The sequence below is a fragment of the Notechis scutatus genome, chromosome 2 (assembly GCF_049901735.1).
Source record: "Notechis scutatus isolate UNSWTSFEM ecotype Mainland chromosome 2, rNotScu1.2, whole genome shotgun sequence".
In the NCBI taxonomy this organism is placed as follows: Eukaryota; Metazoa; Chordata; class Lepidosauria; order Squamata; family Elapidae; genus Notechis; species Notechis scutatus.
In genome coordinates this window covers 110,778,840-110,803,474 of record NC_142010.1, presented here as the reverse complement: position 1 = coordinate 110,803,474, position 24,635 = coordinate 110,778,840, and the positions used below count along the sequence as shown (strand labels likewise).

General features: G+C 39.8%; 1 protein-coding gene across 1 annotated transcript; it reads right to left on the bottom strand.

The window, feature by feature from the left end:
* TRIM47 (tripartite motif containing 47) lies at positions 1-24,361 on the bottom strand. Its single transcript, XM_026667480.2, has 6 exons — positions 23,415-24,361; positions 12,961-13,056; positions 8,753-8,983; positions 7,810-8,005; positions 4,691-4,765; positions 1-4,082 (listed from the first exon to the last, which is right to left on the bottom strand). The coding sequence occupies exons 1-6, from the start codon at positions 24,078-24,080 to the stop codon at positions 3,457-3,459; spliced, it is 1,890 nt and encodes a 629-aa protein (XP_026523265.1). The 5' UTR covers positions 24,081-24,361; the 3' UTR covers positions 1-3,456.
* Positions 24,362-24,635: the final 274 nt, after the last annotated feature.

Genomic DNA, 24,635 nt, shown 5'->3' with positions numbered 1-24,635 from the left:
TTATTTTTAATTCCAGTTTATTGCAGTTTATACCATAGATTTTTATAACAAAATTTCCTGGCTGGCCCAGCTGTGGATAAAATACATTTTTCCAAAGCTTTCTTCCAAACTAAATGCTCCCAGAACCTTGTGTACAAATGAAACCTTATGATCAGATGTAGAAGAATAACTAGGCAAGACCAGAATGTAATGAATGAGAGTTAGGAATATTAATTTTTAACCACATTATGACAAGTTTAATGCTGGAGTGTTCCAAAAGCTTAGAATACCTGCTGCATTCAATGGTCTAAGAATAATTATCATGTGATTATAAATGATTTCATGCTCTAAAGATTTGTATTGTTAATCTTTAACCAGAAAATATAAAGGAATTTCCAGTCTGCAGCCTCTCACTGGTGTCTAGTCTACACATTTCCTTTTCATAACATTTGAAACTCCCTCTCTACTATCAAACTTGGCAGCATGACTGATAAAATATAATGATGTAGTTTCCTGAGAAGCTGAAGCAGATGATTCAAAAAAACCCTACACTTTAAATCACTTTAACTCATTTTTAAAAAAATCAATTCTTATTGTGAATGTTTTTGAAAAAAGAAAATCCTGTCCCAGCCATATGTATGACACAACTCTATTATTTTGGTAGTATTTGAATCCAATTGAACAAACTCCTCAAATTAAGTGTGGCCTTGCTACCATCAACCAGTGGTTCAGTAAATCACAAACTATAGTACTGTGGTGGCAAACCTAGGGTACGTGTGTCACAGGTGGCACCTAGAGCCCTCTCTGGGCACATGTGCCATCGCCCCAACTCAACTCCACCGCACATGTACGCGTGCCTCCCACCAGCCAGCTGGCCTTCGGGTCTCTGCCACGCATGCGGGGGGCATGGGCACATGCAGGGGGTACACACACACGCGGGGGGGGGGCTGCCTTGCATTTTGGGTACGTGTGCACGCATGCGCACATGCTTTGGGCACTCAGGGCCTAAAAGGTTCGCCATTACTGCTACAGTACCTACTCCCCTTACAATAGCTGCATTATAAAAATGAAGGAACTTAGTATCTACCTCCCCTAACTGGGATCATCTGCATGTAGATCCTCTCCTCACAGAACTGTGCCTTCTGTCCTGTTGGGGACAATGAAATCCTCTCCACCATCTTGAGAGCCCCTTCTGTCAAGCTCTTCAGTGGTACTTCCATCTATTTCAGTGACTATCTATCTTTAAATGTTAAAAAAGTCCTAATTTCAAAGTGGAGTGGATTATGTACTACTTTGACTTTCTTACAAATTCAAATGCCCATGATCTATCTTTATTATAAACCCTGTAACCTTCCTAACATTAATTAATTGTATATAAATTTAAGATACTAGATTCCAACATGCAATTCAATATGCACATCATGTACATATCATTTTTCTTTTATAGAAAGATTGTGAAAATCTTCTTTGAAAAAAAAAAAAGAACACAAGACGTGTATTTCAGGACTATGCTGCAGTGCTTTCATTAACAGAAGGATACACAAACAAAACTATAAGGACCTCACATTTTTTTTAATGAAAGGCAGGAACATTTCAGTGAGGCCCAGCAGCAAAGAAAAGTACTCTTATTAATTTCATGATTAATCAAATCTACTATACTTTCAGTTTGGATACAGGATATAATGAAACCAAATACCTTTTGGAGACAACTAATGTGCTCACTAATACTGCAAAACCCTCTTGTAGCAATGTAATCCTGAGATCATAGAATTAATGAAGTGCGCCAGCATTAACAAAATTATCCTGTGATGGCAAAAAAAAATCTTGTCTCTAAACTAATTTTTCTCCTTGTTCAGTCATAATTTACATTATGAATGCTCATCTTCTAGAAAGAAAGGAATCCAATGGATGGTTTATTCAAACTCAGCTGTTAATCCTGTTCTAAACAAAACAACCTTAAAAAGTCACAAAACAGTTTTTAAAAAGCCTAAGCTTAACATAAAACTTGGCTCTCCTCATATGTTAACTTGAAATCTTTTTTCTTTTAAACAATAGCAGCTAGAATTTCCTCGTCCCTTCTATCAGCATACCTAAATTATGGTAAATTTATAAATGTTTACAGTGTCCTCTTAGCATATTTGGAAAGGATGGATTTTATACACTTTGTATCCTTGTTACACATGAAAGTTCAATTTCCATTCTCCAATGGTCTTTCTTCCATTGCACTTCCATGGATCTGTATTCAAAAGACAGCTAAGAAAAGCAGAAAATATCATAGAAGAAGGAATCTGCGGCCCTTCAGAAGCTGATAACCCTCAACTTCCATCAGATTCAACCAGCCAGTTACTCCAGAAAGCCACCAAATCTCCATTTTTGTAATGCTTCTGTGCCTGTAAGATGCTTTAAGGAAAGGGGAAACTTACAACCTCAGTGCTTACACATACTGCTCTATTGCGTAGGTACTCATCTCTTGAGTAGCTGACATTCATATCTGCAACTCAGTTTACTTTGTACTTTTTAACCCAATATTAATAAACGGGCACATGTAGCATTAAAGCACAGTGTACAGAGTATGCAATGTGACCGGGATGGAAACATGCAGGAACCATTGCATAGACAAAAGTGACAAGAACATCTTAAAATCCAAAACAAGGAGATAACATTTGGAAGCAGCTCAGGCAGATGGCATCCTAATTCACTGAACTACAAAGAAGTGATGGTATATTACAATCAGACTTGCAAGACTCAATTATTGTAGCCGATCTCAGTAAAAACTGTATCCTTCCTTTGGAGATCAGTTCCTGAACTGGTCTACCTAGTGGGGCTGACACACAGCCACAGATGCTTCATTTAATTTCCAAATTATATTTCTAATATTTAGACTAGAATTTAGATTTAAGCTAAGAATAAACTAAAGCTCCCCACAGCCCCATAGTTTTTCTTGCTATTGTAGTCCAAAGCTGAATATATTTGTTCATATGTCATTTGCTCTGCTGACAGCTGACACCACTGTTTTCTCCACAGTAGGTTGTTTTTTTCTTTTTTCAAACGCAATGGAAGAGCAGTATTCATCTAGCGACATTTAATAACTAGTGATGGCCTTCAGCATACATTTTTGATCAGTGGTAGTATTTTTTATGTCTGCTATTATGAGGATGGGTTTCCATGGTACCATTAATGTTACTTGTGAAACAGAGCAGAGTCTCTGAAGATACCATTGGTTCGTATAGATGAAGTGGAGATAGTCATTTGCTTTAGATCAAGCCTTTTGTAAATGATCCCTAATTATGTCCAAGAGAAGAAAATGTTTTGCTGAAAAGTGCTTCTTTAAATGTTGATATTTATCAAATAAGTAAAAAAAAAAGCAGCAACAGTATGATTAATTCATCAACACTAACTCAGAAAGATGACGCAGTGCTCCAGCACAGATGTCACAAACATGTCAAATTCTTTATCCTTGGTCACACACTGACCAAATTATCGGCGCTTAAGTACTGAAACACAGTCTTTTTTCAAAGGCCCGAGCTGCATGTGAGCATCTACGCTTTCGAGAAAAAAGGCTGGCTTGAGGTTGTGTGTGAACAGTGCTGGAAACTGGTGGTTGATCTTATTCTGGAAAGGGTCAAAATGTCCCTTTTTAAAGCGAGCCACTTTGAACTGCTGGAGACAAGTCATCTTGGAATCCTTGACTCCATAAAATGTCAGCACCTTCTCTGAATACTCCAAGTACACCCCAATAGTATGAAAAAATGACTGCTGTATAACACAGTCAAATCCGCCAAACCAGGCAACATAGTTCTGGCCGTTCCATTGCAGACAGCATGACTTCTCATTCCTGCCTAGGCGGCCCCGGTCATATGATTCCTGGGGATGGAAATCTTCAGTGATGATGCCAATGCTCACCCAACCATCTATGATTTCCACTTCCCAGTAATAGTTGCCACGGTTCATAAGATTCTCGCCCAATACTTGCTCACAGTTGATGAACCTGGTTGAGGTCTCAGGGTAAGCGATGGGATTCAGCACACGCTTAGCCCCCTTGGTCCCAAAGAGTTGGATGAACTTGTCAGCAGTATCACTGTCCAAGTCAATGATGAATGCAGCTGTACAAAAACAAATATATATAAAAAGGCTTCAAAATGATAAACAAGGAAGGCACATGGCATAAACATGCCCCACTCCACAAAAAAGCAGTGTTCTCATATTAAACCATGGCTTGATTAATCTTGATTTACCAAAGGAATGTTTAGGAGACCATATTTAATATTTGAGGAGGAAGTTAGGACTTCAGTTAGTGGAATACTGAAGCAAGATGGCTATGATGATCTTTGTGTTTGTGTGTGTGTATGTAGATAATATTTGCATTTTCAGAATGGCAGGAACGTTTATCTTAAAATGCTAGTTACTGTAGTTAAAATATTCATATACTACTTCCTATTTAGACATTTCAAAGTGGTCTACACTAAAAATCACCAAATAAAAGAAAATTAGGTAACAAAACTAGGTTAAAAATATACCTTTAAATATTATAAAATGCTATAGAGCCAAACAAAAAAAAAGAAAAAAGAAATATAGTATCTCTGCAGACACTGCTGCTTAGAATTCTGTATGACATTTCAATCCACAAAAAATGACAACAAAGCTTATCTTATGAGCCAATGAAAAAGGCATGAAAACCAAGGAGAACAATACAGAAAACAAATGGCCTTACATTTGAGAAAATAATCTCGCGATTCCAAACTGGCAGGGTTGATGCTCCTTTCTGAAACCTGCGGTTCAATTGTCACTGTGAAAAGAAGAATTTGTCATCAATATGTACTGTCAACACTGCAGACAGAACTGAAAATATCATCACCATAAAAAAGCCTTTTGTCCCAAAGCAGTAACTTTTTCCTGGTTTTAGAGGAAGGCAAATTGATATTCAGCTAGATGGAGGCACATCTTCTTATGGTTGCATTCTGTGATCTTCATAGAACATATATAGGCTTAAAAATCACCTGCTGCATAAAACATTTTTAGGAATGAAGGCAGATATATGTGTCCCAGTGTAATGTTGCAGAATGCAATCTGGGTTGGTGAGTTCACTTTCTGGTGAGAGAGAAGTTCCCTGAGGTTGGGCTCCAGCATGAATCTGAAAGCTTGGAAGACTAAACCTCTGGTCCCAGTGTCCGACCCAGATTGGATCATGAAACATTTTTAAACTGATAATGCATCACAAGAGAACAATTGCATATGTTAACATAAGATCTAGCACTGTACAGTACTGCGCATTCTGTATAACTGGTAGGGATACCAGCAGAAAACTCAGCTGAGCTGGCAAGTTTTCCTTGTTTCTACAAACACTCATCCTTTTCTATATTAACATGTGCAACTTTTTTGGACTGGGCATAAGTAGCAGAGCCAGTTTTCAAAGGACTCTGTGGGTTACTGCCAAGACCTTGGGGGAATCAAGAAACTTTAAAGTATTTATGGGAAATCTCCATATTCCCTGTTCAACTTTGTGCTATGTGATCATACATTGTCTCTGGCAGTTAAAAGAATTGCTAAGCTGGGTTTTTGGTTTTTGGTTTTTTTTTTTAGAACTAAGGAGTACAGAGGAGTATGGGGATGTCTTGAAGAAGATAGTGGCAAGTGTTGGGAAAACATGACCTTAGCCTGGGAAAGACGAGAGAAAAACTCAAGACTCTCTTTAATATAAGAGAGCAGGGATGAGAAATGCCAGGCTTTCAAGCGTCTATTAATACAGCCTACAGTATATCAATAGAGATCTATTCTTTCTTGTGCTGCTGTTTCCCGACCTGGCCTACATCCAAGGGCTGACACAGGCTCTGTGGAGTTTGCATGGAAACTGTTTTTACCATTTGCAGAAAAAGAAAAAAAAAAAACCTGCCTCACCCTGATTTTTGCTTATTGGCCTGAGCAGATCTCTGAAAGAGAAAAACAATTCTTTCATAAGCTCCATTTCCATTTTTGTTTTGTTTTGCATATGATCAAACAAATGTACAAAACATGATGTGGGGTGGGGTGGGAGAGGAATGCAAACTTTTTATTTGCCTTCAGGGAAAAGCAGTGATTTTCATCCCTGATGTGTATCTGAGTTGTTACGGCACTAAAGTGATTTATGACTGCTTTTCACACTTACGACTGTCGCAGCATCTCTATGGTCGTGTGAGCAAAATTCAGATGCTTGGCAACTGCTTCATATGTATGACAGTTGCAGTGTTCCGGGGTGACGTGATCCCCTTTTGTGACAAGCCAAAGTCAATGGGAAAACCTGATACACCTAACCACCGTGTTACTAACTTAACCTCTGCAGTGATTCACTTAACAACGGTGACAAGAAATGTTGTAAAAAGGGGCAAAACTCACTCAATGAATGTTTCACTTAGCAGCATAAATTTTGGGCTCAATTGTAGCCATAACTCGAGGATTACCTGTAGTTTCAATGTAATGGGGTTGGGGAAGGTAATAATGCTGGCAAGATGTCAAAATGAGAGTATATACTGTAATAAGCTCTGGCAGTTCTTTTAGGTTTTTCTATTTAACTTGCTATGAAAGATAAGCATTTGTTAATTACCGTTAAAATCCAAACTTCCCTGCCAGCGGCTGTCAGATGCAGAACAGCTCTAATGTAATAATGTTTTAAACAGCTGAACGAAGAAAACACAAACAACTAAGATTTCAAACTTAGAAATGAGCCAGCAATCTTCATCTGCAACTGAACAAGCAACATGAGCTTTCAGTCTGGCAGGGTAAGAGTCTGGAAATCAAAAACTAGCAAGTAAAAAAGCTTTTCCTGTTCTGTTATTTCAAGGACACCAGCATTGGATATGTTTCCCAAACCACGAGTAACCACACCTAGTGATGTCTGTTTGTTGCCTGTTTATATATTCGAATCATTTTTTGAAACATCTGAGTGCTATTAAAAGCCTAAATAACTAAGACTGCTTAGAGTCTTCCTATCTTGCGATTTTTGTCAGTTGCATCTCTTCACAACACTTTTAGATGGTGCTTATTTTGCTTCTTTTCAACTTGAAAGGCCAGCATTTCATTTTGATCTGCTAATCACAAATGCTAACTCAAAACTGTTTTTGTGCCCCTTCTATAGTGCCACAGGGGACTTAAGAGATATAAATTGCACCCACTGGTTTTGAATATCCTCCCCCATCGAAGTTCTAAAATAAAGACTTATCAAAACTCTACAGAATAGTTTACCATAAAAAGCAAAGTTTGCATGCTACTGTTGCACAAGAAAAAAGAATTAGGTACCTTCAGAAAAAAAATCAGAGACTAATATGAAAGTTATAAATATGAAAGCTCTGAAAAGTTGCATGAAAGAAAAGAAACAAGAACCTCACAGTAACAACAGTTGACAGATATGTAGATAACAACAAAATTGACATCTTAGGGCAAGTAGCATGAATACTTTATCATAATGTGCTAAATAAGCCAAGAATTAAGTACGCAAACCCAATGAACTAAGCCAAACTGAATAAATCATACTGTGGCTTAGCACAGGGGTCCCAGTCCCTAGACCATGGCCTATTTGGAACTGGCCCACTGCTCACATGGCCCAGTTCTCCTCTCCCCTCTAGCTGGGCCACCAAGCTATAACAGTGGGGGACTGCTGGCTTAGCATAATGGACAGACTGAGTGAATGGATGCCAGGCTCCATGGCTGACATAAATCTCCTATTCCACAGCCATATAGATCTGGTACTTCAGATGAAGGGCAACTTTTGAAGGACAAGAATTCTGCCCACGTCTCAGGGTTCCTTCCATTATGAGATGGGTGGCTATAAAAATTCAATAAATGAACAAAATTACAAACCTTCTGATATCCCATGATGAAAAAGTCCATTCTCACCCTTCCCTGACAGTTGGTCCCATTGGTTCTTGCAAATATTTCCCAGCAGCTCCTTCACAGCAAACACGGCCTGACTGGATTTAATAAAACTCAGTTCTCTGGGGAAGTTTGAACATGCAAGGTTTTTTTCCTCAGCTGCTATTTTTAATGCCTGGAATTCCTGGTCAAGAAAACAAACAAAGTTACAGCAATTGTTTGACTATAAGGTCTATTCAGCAGATACAACTCTTCTCCAGTCACTAACATTTAAGGCTCAAAACTCAATACAGATATGGCAGGAGTTTGAAGTGGGGGGAAGGAGGGGTACACAACTCTACTGGCTTTATAACTACTGGCCTACTCTGTTCCTGGATCTTCATCTGGAACAGCATCAAATCCAAGAGAGCCTTCTCCTGATACTGTATGGCCCCTTGTCTCCAAGAGTGAAAGAAATGAGAAAACATTTCTCTAGCAGAGATCCTGATGGGAATGAACATGTGATCTTGGATGAATAAAAAGCAGACAAGTGATGGGAGAATACAGTAAAAGAAAAGCATTCGGGACACATTCATCCACTCATATGGAACCCCTCCCTGGTAGACACAAACTATTAAGCATAGCATCATTAGCCCTTTATATTAAAGACAAGTGCATATAGCTGTTGCTGTCCTATGACTATATTGATGGAGACGCCTGGACGCTATTTCACATAATGGGCTTTTTAGGTACCAACCAAACATATTTGTACTGTGCAAATAGATACGGGTATGGAGCTGGCTCTTGAGCAAGAGCTCCATAGTTACTGCTGGACTTTCTCCAAGGGGAACTGATGCATCCTGAGTGCCCAGGTGGAGAAGAATACCATGAAGCCTATGCTGTCTCTCTACTGGCAACTGAATCACCTACAAAAATAATTCTTGGAGCACACCTGCAGAAAAGTGATGGTGTCCGTGCTGGGGACTTTCTCCAGGTTCAGCTTGTGTTCCATCAACTGGGCATGTCGCTCTTCTTTATGCCGCAGCTCCTCCTCTGCTTCACCCAGCATGGCTCTTTCATCAACCTCAATGAAACCAAGCACTTCCTTCTTAAAGGTTGCCAGGACCTTGGTGGCCTCGGCAAAGAGATTGTTGACCTTTTCCTTCTCTTTCTGAGCAGTAGCCTTAAAAAATAAAGATGGATTTATTCCAACAAAAATCTTTTGTCATATTATCATTGCTTAAAATACGAATAAACCAAGCTCCCATCCCAAATAAAAACAAATGAATTATCATGTGAAACCTACATTTAAAAAGTAGCCTGAGAAAATACAATATGGAACCCACCAAAAGAATCATTTTTAAAAATTACTAACAATTATAGGGACAGTAGGCAATCAACAAGTTTTACCCTGCTTCCGGTTTGAGCTTCTTCGGCGACAGACAGAAATCTGCGATCGTGCGCGGTTTCGGTCTGGGCTTGCCGCTGGAGCGCCCTCAGTGGCTGGTTTCGAGGCTAAGCCACCCCGTAGAGGTGGTGAAGGTGGGGAGACTGCCAGCTGGGTTGAGGAGAGCCGCATCTCTCCTCCCCAGCTGGCCATTACTCCCTTTCCCGAAGGCGGTTGCAGCGGTGGTCAGAAATGGCCACCTCAAAGAAGAACTTGACCGGAAAAGAATGTGCAGGAGGAAGATAAGAAGTAAAAGTTTTGGCTGACCGGGTTAAATTGCAAAAGCAACAACTAAGGTACCCTGGAATTTAAATTAAAAAAAATAACATCGTTCCCAAAGAAGAGTCTGAAGCAGCGAAGGAAAGTGAAAAGGGAAAGGTTTGGTTTTTTTTTTCTTCTCTCCCTTTCCCTATACTGACAACTAAGAGACTTAAATAAGAAATCGGGGAAAAATCCGCTTTGACATCAACAGGCAATTAAACTGAAAATAAAACAAAATGTCAAAGGGGAAATAAATTTCTAAAAAATTTTATAAGCAGGAAAGGAAAGAAAAAGAATAAAAGGGCAGGATCTGGAAAAAAGGGAGGAGACTGCCTGGAATTAAAAGGAATCTAACTTCAACAAGACTTCTAAAAGATACATTTTAACTGAAGCTTGGCAACTAAATAGTAGAACCCCAGGAAGAGAAAGTGAAAAAAAAGCAAAAAGAAACAGCTTGCGTATATTTGGATTACTTGGTGATCTTTGGATTCTTGGTTATTGCATTTGAATGACTAAAATTAATCGGGTGGTTGTTTAAAAATTTATACAATGGCACTACTTCTGGATGAATTGAAAATGGAACTTAAAAAGTACAAAGAAGATGCACAAGAAGGGAGAGGCTCTTTCGGCTTCGGTTTTCAATTCTTAGAAATGGAGATTTGGAACTATGAGAAACAACAAGAAACATCTGCAAAACAAGAAGACTGGGACAAAGAAGAAGCCATCTTTAATGAACAAGTAATTCTATGTGGGGAAGAAAAAGGAAAGGGGGAAAGAGAATGGAGAATTTAAGACTTAAAAAAACAACCAAAGAAAAGAAAAATAGTTCGAAAAATAAGTATAATATTGGAAAGCAACAGAAGAGGGGAATACAGAAGAGAGAAATAGAGGTAGAGAGACAAGGGGGTAAAAAGGGGAGAGAGAAGAAGAGAGGGAAGAAGGAAAGGAAAAGAAGTTACAAAGGACAGAAACAAGATATAGAGAAACAGGGCCTATTTAGAGATAATGGGTGAAAATTTAACTGAAAAAGGGATTTTGTAAAGGTACATAAGATTGTATTGTTATATTAGTAATAGAAATAACTTTAGAAAATTGGAAACAATGTATGATTAAAATGAGGGATAAAATAGTTACTGTAATCTAGTGAAATGTTTGTTAATAAAATAAATGAAATAAAATAAATGAGAAAATTGAATTAGGAAGGGATGGGAACATTTTAATTAGTTAATGTTTTATAAAATATAAGTGAAGGGGGGGGGAATTAATTATGGAAAGCTTATAACTGTTCCCATAGAAGTATGATATTTAATTGAAAATGTTAAAGAAGTGAAGATTTTAATGAATCATTAATGATAGAATTGAATTGGAATGTGTTGTTTTAATTACATATATTTATAATCTTTTTTTTTTTTAAGAATATAGTGTGTATTTTAAGAATGTACCAAGCAGAATCCGAATGGAAGTTATGTATTATATTGAATGTTATAACTTTAAGGTATATATTGAAGTCTAAATAAGAGTTAAATGGATAAACTTAAAAGATATAAACGTGTCATACTCCAATCAGCAACTACAGGAGAAACTTTGTTTAATGAGAAAAGATAATATGAAATTGAAACAGGACAGACAAAAAAGGATAAATATAATGATTCGAATTGAGGCGAGATAATTAAAATAAAATTGAGAAAATTAAAAGAGGGGAGAAGCTATGTAGAAAATGTAAAACAGTAATAAGATATGGAATAGAACATAAAAATGAGCATGAAATTGAATTTGTGTCTGTACGAAGAAATGTAACCAGGGATTACGCTACTTTCAAAAAAGGTGTTTTATTTGTATTTTTTTGTGAAAACTCAAATAAAATGTACAAAAACAAAACAAAACAAAAAAACAAGTTTTACCCTTTCTCTCAAACTCTATACTGAGGTTTGGCTATTATAAAGAAATCAGGAGAAGTGACTCAGCCTACCAATTTTCCTTAAGGTTCTAGAAGGCTTTCCACTAGTACAGCAATGATCCAGGAGGAGCAGGGCTGAAGATTTAGTGATTATTTTTTTTAGAGCTTTCAAGCAGGTTAAAGACAGGAATGGGAGCAGAAAGCTTCCTATTCAGATTCCTAATCAGAGAAAAATTATGGCAAAATTGCCAAATTTTATAGATTTGGCTTTGCTTCATTTGGGGAAGTTTATATGGGTAGGAATGAGGGCCCTTTATTTCCTAAACAAGAAAAAGGGAGAGGGGATACAAACAGTTGAAATTCAGTTATTTTCCTGACAAATTTAAGACGAACTATCTTCAGATGCCATTAGCAACAGATGGAGTGATGGAGGATTGTATGTAACCCATGAAATCACCTTTACTTTTCAGTGATAAATACCTATCTCATCCACTAACTTGGTTCTTGGATAAAGGAGTTTTCCCCTAAAACTGGGGGATTTCATACTGGAGAAGAAAAACATAAGCTGCTTCTCCCTGAAAATTTTTATAAAAGCTGCTTCTTAAAAAGTTTTCTAAGAGTGCATTTAGGGCTGTATCTCTTGGCAAATTGAGTACAGCTAAGGTCTTTGTGTGTGTCATTTCTTTCCTTGTCCTTCAGACTCACACACTTCTTTTCCATCCCTCATTTTAATACTTTTTCCTAATTCAATTTGTTGTGCTGTTCTCTTTGCAGGCTAATCATATTGCTGCGGAAAACTTAAAACTAGCATTAAAGTGGAATGTAAATGCTGAAAAAAGAAGAGAGGGATATGAGAATACTCCCCATCTCTTAACGAAGGCTAAGAAACTGGAAGAAGTTTTTTAAAAAACCCACCATGGCTGTTCTAGAAATACCGCAAAAAGTAGCAATTTGGGAATGGAATGTTCTGGAATTATCAGGAACATTACATTCTCAAATTGAGGGAATTTTTTGCAAAGTTGTAGAGTTTTGCAATTTCTAAGGAACAGCATCCAATCCTGATTCCAATTCTTTTTCCCTATCATGAAAGTTATCCATGAACTTTATCTTTGCTCTACAGTACTACTTTTCTACAGATATGGGGCCCCTACTCCAAGGATCAAACATTAAGCACTGTCACTATCTGCTATTCAAAGAAAGAAGCCTCATGTGATTCTGTTGCATTTGTAATTTAGTTCTCAGGAAACATTTGCATAAGAAATGGTGGAGCAGTACATTTGTTTTTTATTTATATGTGAATTAGTTAATACAGAAAATTATAGAAAATATATACAATCCCTTCTTGAAAATAGCATCCCTCAGATTTTCCAAATATGTTGGGATTGTGGTCTCTAGCATCCTGACAGTTGCCCCCTTCCTGAGGGGAAGGATGGCTTATGTTTGCTACCTCTTGACAACAGACAATAAAGGAAGGAAAGTCTGTGGAAAGGAAAGGTTTGAGAGGAGGGTTCAACATTTTGCTTTTTACTGGGGAAAAATAAATGTGGTGAAATACTTTGATGAGGTCGACCATCCTCTTCATCTGCGTTATTGAGGCTCCCAGTTCATCCAGCTGATTTTCAATATTGTTCAGGATTTTTGGCCTCTGAGCCTTTCAGGCAAGAAAAAAAAAAGGAGAGAGAATCAGAATCTCAACTTTACAGAAATTTACATTTCACAATTATTTTTACACAATTTGTATAGAAATTGACATTTACAATCATCATGACTCACACATAGGTTATAACTGTTCCGTTTTTCTAAAGATTAAAATAAGCCTATTTATCTGGAGGTGCAAAATGCAGTCAAAGGTCAGGTGTAAGACTGCATTGTCTCATCTTTCTCTATCCCTAAAGTCCTTATCATTGCTTATATACACAACCAACTGCTCTTAAGCTCTTTCTCAATCCTACTTATTTTGTTATTAAGTAATACAAACATAAAACAAAACCTCTGCCTGGTGAGCAACTCAAAATACACGGAATTGTTTTAGAGTTGAAGTCATGATTGTCATGAATTACTTGGGCAAAAAGCATCATTCTCCTCCCTACAAGGCCTTTAAACCAGGCTAAATTTACTCCTCCTTTATCGCTCAGTATTTGTTCTATATTCTGATTGGAATAGAAAAGAACAAGTGCTGCATTCAGACCCCCTCCTACTCATGAGACCATGTGCTGGACTGAGATAAAGACCAGACCGGGACAGAGATAAAGACCAGTCCGAGTGGGCTGCCCTAAAAAGAACAATTGTTGCATTATCATGAAAGAACCAGGGCAGAATGAATCAACACCCCTTTTCTTATTAAAAAAAACAAGGAAATCAGAGTGGTAGGGAAGAGAGCTTATCTGCTGATGCCATAATAACTCACTGATCACATAAAACAAAGCCAGGGGAGGAAAAGAAAAAGATTAAATGGTAAAGCACTCCAGCCTGCCCTTTTCTTAAACAGATTCTGAAAACACAACTGTTTCCCAGATCGGTGTGACCAATGTGCTCCCTAGTGATATGTGCTAACTACATATGTGCTAACTGCTATCATTAAAATAGTACTGGGGTGGGGGGAGAGAAAAGTCATGTTTGCTTGATATTGGTCTTGCTTGAAGATAAGACTCCCTGGGGATCAAATTCAATTATGCATTTCTTGGAAGTAACAGGGACACGTCTTGCCACTGGATTTTCTGTTCAGTCCTGGAATTTCCTGGTGATTTCCCATCCCAAACCTAACTCTGTCCCTTGTTTTACTTTTCAACATCAGCCAGAATTAGCTGGGTGCTGCCGCCTGTTGTGCATAGGGGGCAGAATTCTGAAGAATCACTTTTAGGTTGTTTCTGTATGTGTTGTACAGTATGTATGTTATATTCATTCATGAACTACCCAAATGCTATTTCAGATTTATCTTTAAACTAAGACAACTTATTTAAGCCTTTCCAAGTGCAGTCATCTCTGATTTTCAGCCAAAAGCCATCTATTTTTGCCAAACAGGAAAGCTTTGCTTCCTCTGTTCCACCAGGAGCGATAACATTTTATTCCCGCGAGAAAACAATTCATTGTTCTGTTCCTTTTCATTCATCGGCCCCAAACTGCTTTGGTTTCAAAGCTGGAGGCAATTTATGGTTTGATGGCTTAGAAAAAAGAATTGGTGTCTAGGATACAAAGGATTGCTTTATTTCAACTAAGAAAAGGGTCCACCTATTCCAGTAATGCCTACCGTGATTAAAAATGGATTTTCACAGCCTGATGGCAAAGTCTTTCCATGAGTTGCAACTCATGTTTCTATAATTAGAGCTGCTGGATAAAGAGCCCAATAACTTCTGCGTGTCAAAGATATACAACACCACTGAACTTTTAGTTTGCTCATGGTAGGCAAATAACTATTGGCTGGAAGAATCCAGCCTCTCTTGGAGGATTTATCTGAATGGAATCAGGGATGCAGAAAATATAAATAGGCAATTTATCAGACAAATATGAGAATCAGAAACAAGGAAAAATCTCTTCTCCTCTGAGACGGCAGCACTGCAAGAGATTATACAGTGTTTGAGAGTTTAACATATAAATTCTGAATTACTGTTTCTCCTTGTTCAGGGCCAATCAACTCTCTAGCTCCTAGGTACCATTAGAGTGATAATCTAGTTATGTTTGTCTCAGTGGTAGCTAAGCAGTCTATAGAAGAAATAATAACCACATGACCCCTGAATTCCCTACGTTTGCCTGCTTTCTTGCAAGTTTCTGCTATCTGAACTGAAAATGAAGTTTTAAAATTAAGATTTTAAATATAGCTTAAACATAGTTTTTAAACGTAGTTTAAAATCCTCAATCTTTCCAAAAAACTAAAAAAAACTCTGAGCCCTGGAAAATCCTACTTATCACAGTAGCAGTTATCATAGCTGTGTAATTTGTGTCATGGCATTATCCACTGGGATCCTTGTTCACCAATACTATGATAACCACAGGCATTTGCTACAACCTTCAGCAGTCTCTTCAACTGTAATATAAGCTGCTTATTATATATATATAAAAAGCAGGTGATTGATTTTCCAAGTATCACACCCTTCCAAGGGTGGGATGCAAATATTTTTACTACTGGTTCTGTGGGCATGGCTAGGTGGGTATGTTTTTTTTTTCAGCACACACCCCTGCGCTCCATTTTTTGCCTCCTGGGCCTCAGGGAACCTCCTGGGAGGCCAAAAATGGAGCACAGCCTCCCAGGAGGCTTCCCTGAGGCCCAGGAGGCAAAAAAATGGAGCATGGGGCTGTGCAGGCCCCCATGCTCCATTTTTTTTTGCCTCCTGGGCCTGAGGGAAGCCTCCTGGGCAGCCGTTTTGCTCCCAGAAGGCTTTCCTGAGGGCCAGGAGGCCAAAATGGAGCGTGGGGGTGGGGGCACAGCACACACACACACACACACACGTGCTCTGTTTTTTTGCCTCCTGGGCCTCGGGGAAGCCTCCTGGGCAAAGCAATAAGACAGCGAGGAAGATCCTGGAACAGCTGATTGTCAGAACAGCTGATCATCGGGAGGAGGAAAAAAATACTTTACGGAATGACTGGGTGACACGGGGTGGGTGGGGGAGAATGCAGTCAGCAATGCACGTGACTGACTGGGTGGGGAGGGGCACGATTTGCCAGTTCTCCAAACTGGGCAGAATCGTAACAACCAGTTCTATAGAACCAGTCCGAACTGGTAGAATCCTACCCCTGCACCTTTCCCATCATGACCTTATATTTTTAGAGCATAATTCCCAACATATCAGCTAGTCTGCCTGATGAGCAAATTCATCTGGGCATCCAATAAAGTAGAACACAACGATATACATTAGGAATGGTGAAACAAATTTTCTTCTCTATATATCTATAATGACTGCCTATTTCCACTATAAAGGTTATAGTGGTTTCCATCACTGTGAAGGAATACTTTCACCTTCCAAGGATGCTGGAACAAAACTCCAAAGTGACTGGAAAGAAGGCATGGTAAGAATTCAGGGAAATTCAGGGATGATGTGCTGCTTAGTACTTCTGCCATAGACTGCTTGGCTACACCCAGACACAAAACACATATACTAGTCTACATGGGCTTCTTGATGAAAGATTATATCACAATACTTAAGGCATTTGAAATGGTTCCTTGTAGCTTATGAATATTTGTAGGCAATGCTCCTTTCCAGTTTTTTAAAACCATTCCAATTCCCAAACAATTATAATTATGCTGTATAAAAATAGTGTAAGTATGAAAAGAATCCTGAGTGTTACCTTCTAATATGCCTTCTAAATGCACCAGGGGTTGGTCATCTGAGTTTACCCAGAGAGATTATATTAATATTCAACAGCCAAATGTACCATTTAAAATAAAAAAAAACCCATGACCTCCTTCCACCAAAATAAGGCTGGAAAGTGTAGAGAGAGGACCTTGGGAGCCCAACTATTCCTATTTCTATTCTTAACCCCTACGAATACACCAAAATGGCCAAAATTACTGCTGAAAACCAGCTGTTTGCAGCCGATTTTCTACAGCCATTTTCATCCTTGAAAACAACCATAGGTCAACGATAAGTAAAAATGATTCACCTCTTCCTGTGATCTCCCCTTCTTTCCCGTCTCATTGTATTTCACAACCAAACTGATAAAGGAGAGCAAGTTCTGTCCTGAATTTTAGGAAAGCTGAACAAAGTAGGCAAGATTTTTTGATGAGATCGAAACTTGCCAATGTGTACAATGTAACCCTCTGAAACTATATTAATCGGTTTTACACCCCATCTTTTGTACAGAAGCTCAGTGTAATGTACATAATGTACTGTACACTAGTGGAGGTATCCTTCTCCTCCCTTAGGAGATAGGTTGGGTCGAAAGAATGACTCACCCCAAATCACCCAGTTTCTGTGGCTGAGAATGAATTGGATCTCCCCATTCCTAATCTAACACTTAACCACTACACCATACTGGTACCTGGATGTGGCCAATTAAGAAACACACCAACACTTAATGCTTCCCTATTAATGCATTGATTTGTTTTAATGATTTGTGAAAGTACTCCCTGAAAACTTTTCCAAGTTTAGCAATCCTTCCAAAGAAGTCAAGCATCCCCACGGAAATGGGGTTTCCCAAGTAACGCTTTAGAATGACTTAAACTAAAACTGACAGGAGTTTAGTCAAAGCCATCTGGGAAGGGGAGTGCCTGAAAAAAAATAACACCAGTAGTGCAATCTGAAAGACAAACAGAGCAAGGACTGGAACCTGGGAGAAAAGCCAGCGGAAATAAAGGGCCTGGATTGAGACACTGTGGGAAAGGGCTACGAGAAAAGGAATGAACTGCTGCTGCCATCACACTGAAGTAAAGCTATCAGACTAGGCTGGGCCCAATTAGCATCAGATGGAATTAATCACAGACTACATAGCTTCCCGGCTCCTTGTTTTCTTCGCTTTCTTTCCAAATCCAAACAAAACAGATTGCTTTTATGTATATGATTTGGCAAGCCAGGCACAAATCACCAGAAGTTCAAATAAATGTTTGTCTTTGCACCTGAAAGTCCTTTTTGATAATTTGAAACACTAATTTCTAGCTTCTCTTGAGCCCCGATCAATTCTTTCTAGGGAAGATTGCTGAAAACTAAGCATTCCGCTTCTCTTTTTCCTTCCAAACAACTTCCTTGAGTCAAATCATCTTCATCTGCTTTTCCTGACTGTTCTCAACCAAATCCACCCCCAAAATCAGGATGTATCCTCAGAAAGGCTCTCAAGACTGATGTTTCTATGGGCCTCTAGCATTTCATGACTGGTTCTCACAGGATGGTAAGCAAACCTGATTGTGCGTAGCTTAACTTTCAGGACCAAAACTATCATCTAAATTTGCGTCTAGTGACTTATTCTTGAAAATAACTAAAAAACGTAAATTATTGCTTAAGAAGATGTCAAGAGGATATTAAAAACTGCAGTTCTGATGATACTATAGTACTGACAGTTCTTTTCCCTGACGAACTCTGTAACTGTTACCTCCTTTTCAAACTGTTCCTATCCATATATTGTTTCATCCTGTTAATTGCATTCCAAACTTTTTAGACAATACTCTTAACACTTTCTAGATTTTAAAGTTCTTCCCCATACTCTCTCCCTAGAAGCCATCTTAAACCTTTATCACCTAACCAAGTTCTTTCTGCATTCGAATAATATTCTTTAGTAATATCACCTATTTTTTAATAAAACAGACACATTCAAGATTAGTCTACGTGAAATAGATATTATTTCTCTACTTTAGTGCCAATGTCCACTAGCATGCCTTTTCTCTAAAAAAAATTCAACGTTAATCTGTAGATAGTTGTTTGTACACCTGGGAGAAAGTTTAAATGGAATTAGCAGCAGAATAAAAAAAAATACTACAATGATTGTGACTGACACCCTATTGGCTAGTTCCTATCTTTAATATTTATTTTTTATGCCAAATCAGTTTTGGAATTTTTATTGATATTTGTTTCATGCATACAAATGGATGTACATCTTTACAAATCCATTCACAGCCCAATCTTAGAATCTTGTCTATTCAAATATTTATTCCCTTACACATTAGTAAACTCTGCACTATTTTAAAGAGAAAATAATAGTGCAAAATTTCACTTCAGAGGAAAATTGACTACACCCAATCCCCCCCGCCCCTCCGCAATTTGTTTCAGTCATTGTGACTTTTGTATTTACTTGCCTGGCTGCAATTCAGAACTCAGAGGCTTTCCCCTCCCAAGCACGGATTTCCCATCCATCATTAACTACCTTGCACAGGGCCAAACCGAGGTTTGGTAACTGGAAATATTTCCATATAAGTTAGTGTGCAGTTGCTTTTGCCCTAAACAAAAATTATTCCTGCAACTGAATAATCTGACAAAAATCCCCAAAGACTGCAGTCTACAACATGACATTGCAGGTATCTAAGTCCTCCCTGAGTGCTTGCTAGGTAATTTTAAAAAATCATTTTAATTTAAAAATGGGAAACCCCGCAGGCTGCAAAGCAAAACTCTCCAGCAGCATACTGATCCCCAAGAACGCTTCCAGGCCTTTCAAAGTCGCCATAAACTTTTAAAGCCTCGTAGGGTTGGAAGGGCCTTGGAGATCTTGGCGTCCAAACTCCTGCTGGAGGCAGGAATCCTCAGACCATCCCAATCAAACGGATGTCCAACCTTTGCCTGAAAACCTCCAGTGTTAAATCCCCATCCCATGACTTCAGGAAGCATGCTTTTCCATTGATTAATCACTCTTCAAGTTAGGAAATTCCTCATTTTGAGCTTGGATCTTTATTTGTAAACAATTGTTCAGAGATTGTTTCTGCCCTATCCTTAGGCTCTACGGAGAACATAGCTACCCTCTCTTTCCTGTGACAGTCCTTTTTTTTTGCATTGGAATACTGTCGTCATTTCTTCCATTGGCCTTCTCTTTTTTAGGCTACACATCCCTTGTTCTTTTCTTAGAAAATAGAATACTGCAGCTCAATGCCCAAGGTTTAGGGTTTTGTTTTTTTGAAAATATGCCAAAGAACAAACATAAGGTAAGCAAGAATAATTTGCAGTATAGAGTGACTTATTCATGACCCTAATAAGAATTATTTTGTGAATTAGCTCCCCTTTCCCTGTATGGGCATTTTTACATAGATAGCCATGACATTCTCAAAATTCCAAGCGGGCCCAGTAGCTCACAAAATGTCAACACTTTTCTTTGCAATTCCCAAGTAGTATTCCGCCTCTTTCATAATGAGCTCTGGCTATTCCGCCAGCAACTGTTCAGGTCACCTGCGCTCCATTGTCATACACACATAATCTACTACACGGGTGTCAAACTTGCCATGTCACATTGCCATCACATGATGTTGTGTGACATTTTTCCCATTCGCGGAGCTGGGGTGGGCATAGCCTGTGTGTGATGCATCTGACCTATGGGCCGCCAGTTTACACCCCTGATCTACTACAACTTTATTTTTTTAAATAATTTTTATTAAGCATTTGATCTACTACAGCTTTAACATCACTCTGAAGTTTCCCTGAACAGGTGAGTCTTCCATCATACTTTGTGCCTACCATCAAGGTTCTCCCATTTCTTCATAGCAGAATTCCTTCATGGATGCCTTCCCAGTTTGTTGCATTCAGTGGTGGGATTCAAAAATTTTTACTACCAGTTCTGTGAGGGTGGCTTGGTGGGCGTGGCAGGGGAAGGATACTGCAAAATCCCCATTCCCTCCCCACCCCACTAACCTGCTTTTCAGCTCCATTCTCCTGTGCAGGGCAACAAAAGAAGACCCAGCCGATCAGCTGGGACACGGGAGGCAGAGAATAGATGGAGGCAGAGCCTGTCAGAGGTGGTATTTGCTGGTTCTCCGAGCTACTCAAAATTTCTGCTACCAGTTCTCCAGAACTGGTCAGAACCTGCTGAATACCACCTCTGGTTGCATTACAATTCACTATCCTTGGTCAACATGTTGGATGGAGGGATGATGAGAGCTATAGTTCAACCCATTTGAAGAGCACTAGGTTTTAAATGCTTTTATCAATGATATTTGGTGAAAAAAGATGGTGATCTTTTTTATTTAAATCTATTTATATGGTTGCCTACTGTGCAAATGCAGCTCTAAGCAGCTAACCAATGCAAAGTATCAATACAAAGTAATAAAAGAACATCCAATTCAAATAGAAAATAGCAACCAAGGAAGCCTAATCATGGGCTCAACTAATATCCTGACCCCCAGGCCAACAAAAGGGGTTTGTACCTCTATGCCTTAATTTTGCTCTGTAACACTTATTCCACCCATCCTTGGGCACTTTGTGTTCATTTATGCAAAGATTAAGTTCTTACTCTCTAAGGCCTCCGACAGTCAATCTTTCCTAGCTAGGCTAATCAACTTTCTTTTGACAGACAATGCCAGGATTGAAACTTGCTGCCTTCTTATTTAGCTTATAACTTGCCTTAAAGTGTAACCCCTTTTATTTATTTTACTTTAAGTAATTAAAAAATTAAAAAATATATTCAAATAACTACAAACCCTGCCCCTGAAAAGCATAAATAGCAATAAGCAAAACAGAAAAGCAGAAAATTATAAACAACCTGAACCATATTCAATCTTGCAATTATGAACCATTTATAGACAAGTCACCTGAATATCAAGTATTAACACACTGTACAGAAGTGAGCAGTTGGTGACAGGAGTGGGGAGGACAGTGTGGGACCCAGTGTGGTGGGAAGCAGGCCCAAGGCTTGCAGGGAGTTGGTGAAGGGGCAATGCAGCATCCCTGTAGTTGGACATAAAGACGAATCCACCCAAATTTTGTTCAGGTGACAATGGGGATTCTGCAATGACTGTAATCTCAAAATCAGATTATAGGCAGCTTTTCAGGGGTGTGCTATAACTTCAAATGGTCGTTAAATGACTGGTCATAAGTGCAGGATTATGAATATTTCAAATTAGAAAAATTGAAATAAAATAAAAACAAAAAAACCCAGCTTCCTAATTTGAGTATAATTCCTTCATGATGCCAAATGTTCCTTGCGCTCCTTTCAACATGCCAGATCTGTAATTTCCCAGGACTTTTACCCCTAAACCTCTTGCTTCTCTTAAATTTATGTATATAATGACTACCAAGAATCATGTGATAGCCACGCCAAAAATTCCTTTACAATGAAACATTACAGGTTGGAATGAGGGTTCTCATGAAGCTCATTCATTCCCATTTACGGCTGTCTCGGACCAGCAACAGAGATGTCCTATTTCCCAGCAGATTATTTGTGAGTCCGAAAAAATATAAAATGTCCTTTGATTTCTCTTTCCCTTTTATTTTACTCTGATGTGGTCCCCCTACCTTGGTAAAGCAGTCCATTTTGTAATCCTGATTTCCCTAATGTGGAAATCATTTCATTAATTAATTAATTAATTAATTAATTAATGTGGAAATGATTTCCTGTGTACAAGTGGGAATTGCTACTCCCAGATTTTCCATTCCTGTAGGTTTGGACCCAGCATGCTTGCAAATCAGCAGGTTGAAGAGTATCTTTAACTTAATTAAATCAGCTGCCTACATTAAGCAGGATTCTTCACCCATTAATCTCAGTATCTAAATCTAACTCTACCCTGTTATCTATTACAGGGGTCTCCAACCTTGGCAACTTTAAGACTTGTGGACTTCAACTCCCAGAATTCCTCAGCCAGGCTGGCTGAGGAATTCTGGGAGTTGAAGTCCACAAGTCTTAAAGTTGCCAAGGTTGGAGACCCCTGACCTATTAGATAAGAGACTGCCTGGTCAGCCTTGTACACCAGGGCTAACTGAACTTTTTGGGTTCCAAGACTGAACAGAATGCTTTCCCATTCTTTATCCAAGAGAAAAGTTCCCAAGCAACCAGGAACCCATCCCTCTCTTTTTCAGAAACTTAACTACAAACATCTGTGAATCATCTTTCCTAGAGTAATTGCAACCTTCCTCAAAATCCCTAAACTTTAGGTAATCCCTAAACATCTTTAGGTAATCCCTAAACATCTTTAGGTAATCCCTAAACATTGTTCCCTAAACGTTTCTTCTCTTAAAAATTAAGCACCTGAAATGTGCTTCTGATCGCCTGCAATCTACCTTTCATTCCTCTTTGGTTGAACGCGCCCATACCCTTAAAATGGAAATAAGTGTTTATTAAGTGGACTTTTTGAGTTCAGGTTTTGCAATCCCTTTCCAATGTGGATTCTCGCATTCCCCAACCCCTACTTTCCAATCTGTAATTTTTTTCCCCAACCGCCACTCCTAACCACGCTCCTAAACTCCTAACCACGCTCCTAAATCCTAAAGCGTCCAGCAAAACTTTTCAGTGACGGTGGCAGCCAGAGTGTTTACATTTATTCCGAGGCTGGAAATCGCGAGCGCAGCTTAAAGGCTTTGCCAGCCGGGCCAGGTTGCGCCCTTCGTCGCTCCTCTGGAATCAGGGCGCACAAAGGGGCTCCTTTGTAACCTCGACGGCGGCCCTACCCACCTCCACGAGTTCCCGCTCCACCTCCACGGCCACCACCTCGTGGCTCCGATGCTCCTGGGTCTGGCAGATCTGGCAGATGCAGCTGCGGTCGGTCCGGCAAAAGCTCTCCAAGGGCTTGAGGTGTAATTTACAGAGGCTCTCCTCGATGTGCCGCAACGGCGGAACCAGCCGGTGGCTTTGGAAAGCCGGACTTTTCAGATGAGGTTGCAAGTGGGGGGCGCAGAAGGACGCCAAGCACACCAAGCACGACTTAGCCGCTTCAGCTCTCTCCCCATCGGTGCAGAAGTCGCAAAGCACCTCCTCGATCTGGGCATCGCCGTTCCCTGGAGCGCACGGCTCCGAGGTTTCCTCAGGTGCCATAGCCAGGCCCGGACTGCTCGGCGCGGGCTGTCGGAGCTGCAACAATTCGGCCAGGGTGTGGTTCTTACGGAGCGGGAGGTCGGCTGGGAAGGGTTCCTGGCACAGGGGGCAGCGGGAGACACTTTGTCCTCCGGCTCCTGTAACGCCCCCGGGGTGATGCCTGTGCGCCCCGATGCACTCCAAGCAGAAATTGTGGCCGCAGGGAGTGGTGACCGGGTCCTTCAGAGCGTCTAGGCAAATGGGGCAACCGAAAGAACCTTCTTGAAAGTTGGGAGCGGAGCTAATGGGGCCACAGCCCGCGTCCATACTGCTATGAAGTCAGCTAGGAGGCGAAGAGCGCGACGCTGGGCTGGCCCCCTTTCCCTGAGGAAGGGCAGGGCAGGGCAAGGGGCTGGAAGCGCCAACTCCGCCCATCGGGAATTCAGGTCAACACCAGGCAGCCGCGGTCGGCCCCCAAAAGGCAAGCGAGGGGCCGGCTCCTTGCGTGGCGTTTCTCTATAAGGGGCGAAGAGAAAGCCGCCCGCTTCAGGTTAGAAGAAAAGTAGAAGTGCCGCTCTTCATCGAAGCGCGCGAAATGAATCCACGTCAAGCTTTTCCCGCCCTTCGTAGTCTATTAAAATATGTGTGAGTAATTGTGAAAGAATCCCAGGGAGACATTTCGGAACATGGGAAACTGACCGTTCCCGCCTCCGGACTGCCGTCGAATTTTCCCAACAGGACACATTTGCCTCATTTTACTCTTCTCGAGTCCCGTCAAATTCAGCAGCAGATAGTTGGGTAATAGCACGTAGCGAGGGTATTAGGAGTAATAAATTGCTGGCATATTCCTCTCCACTCCCCACCCCCCGTTTTGCTACAGTT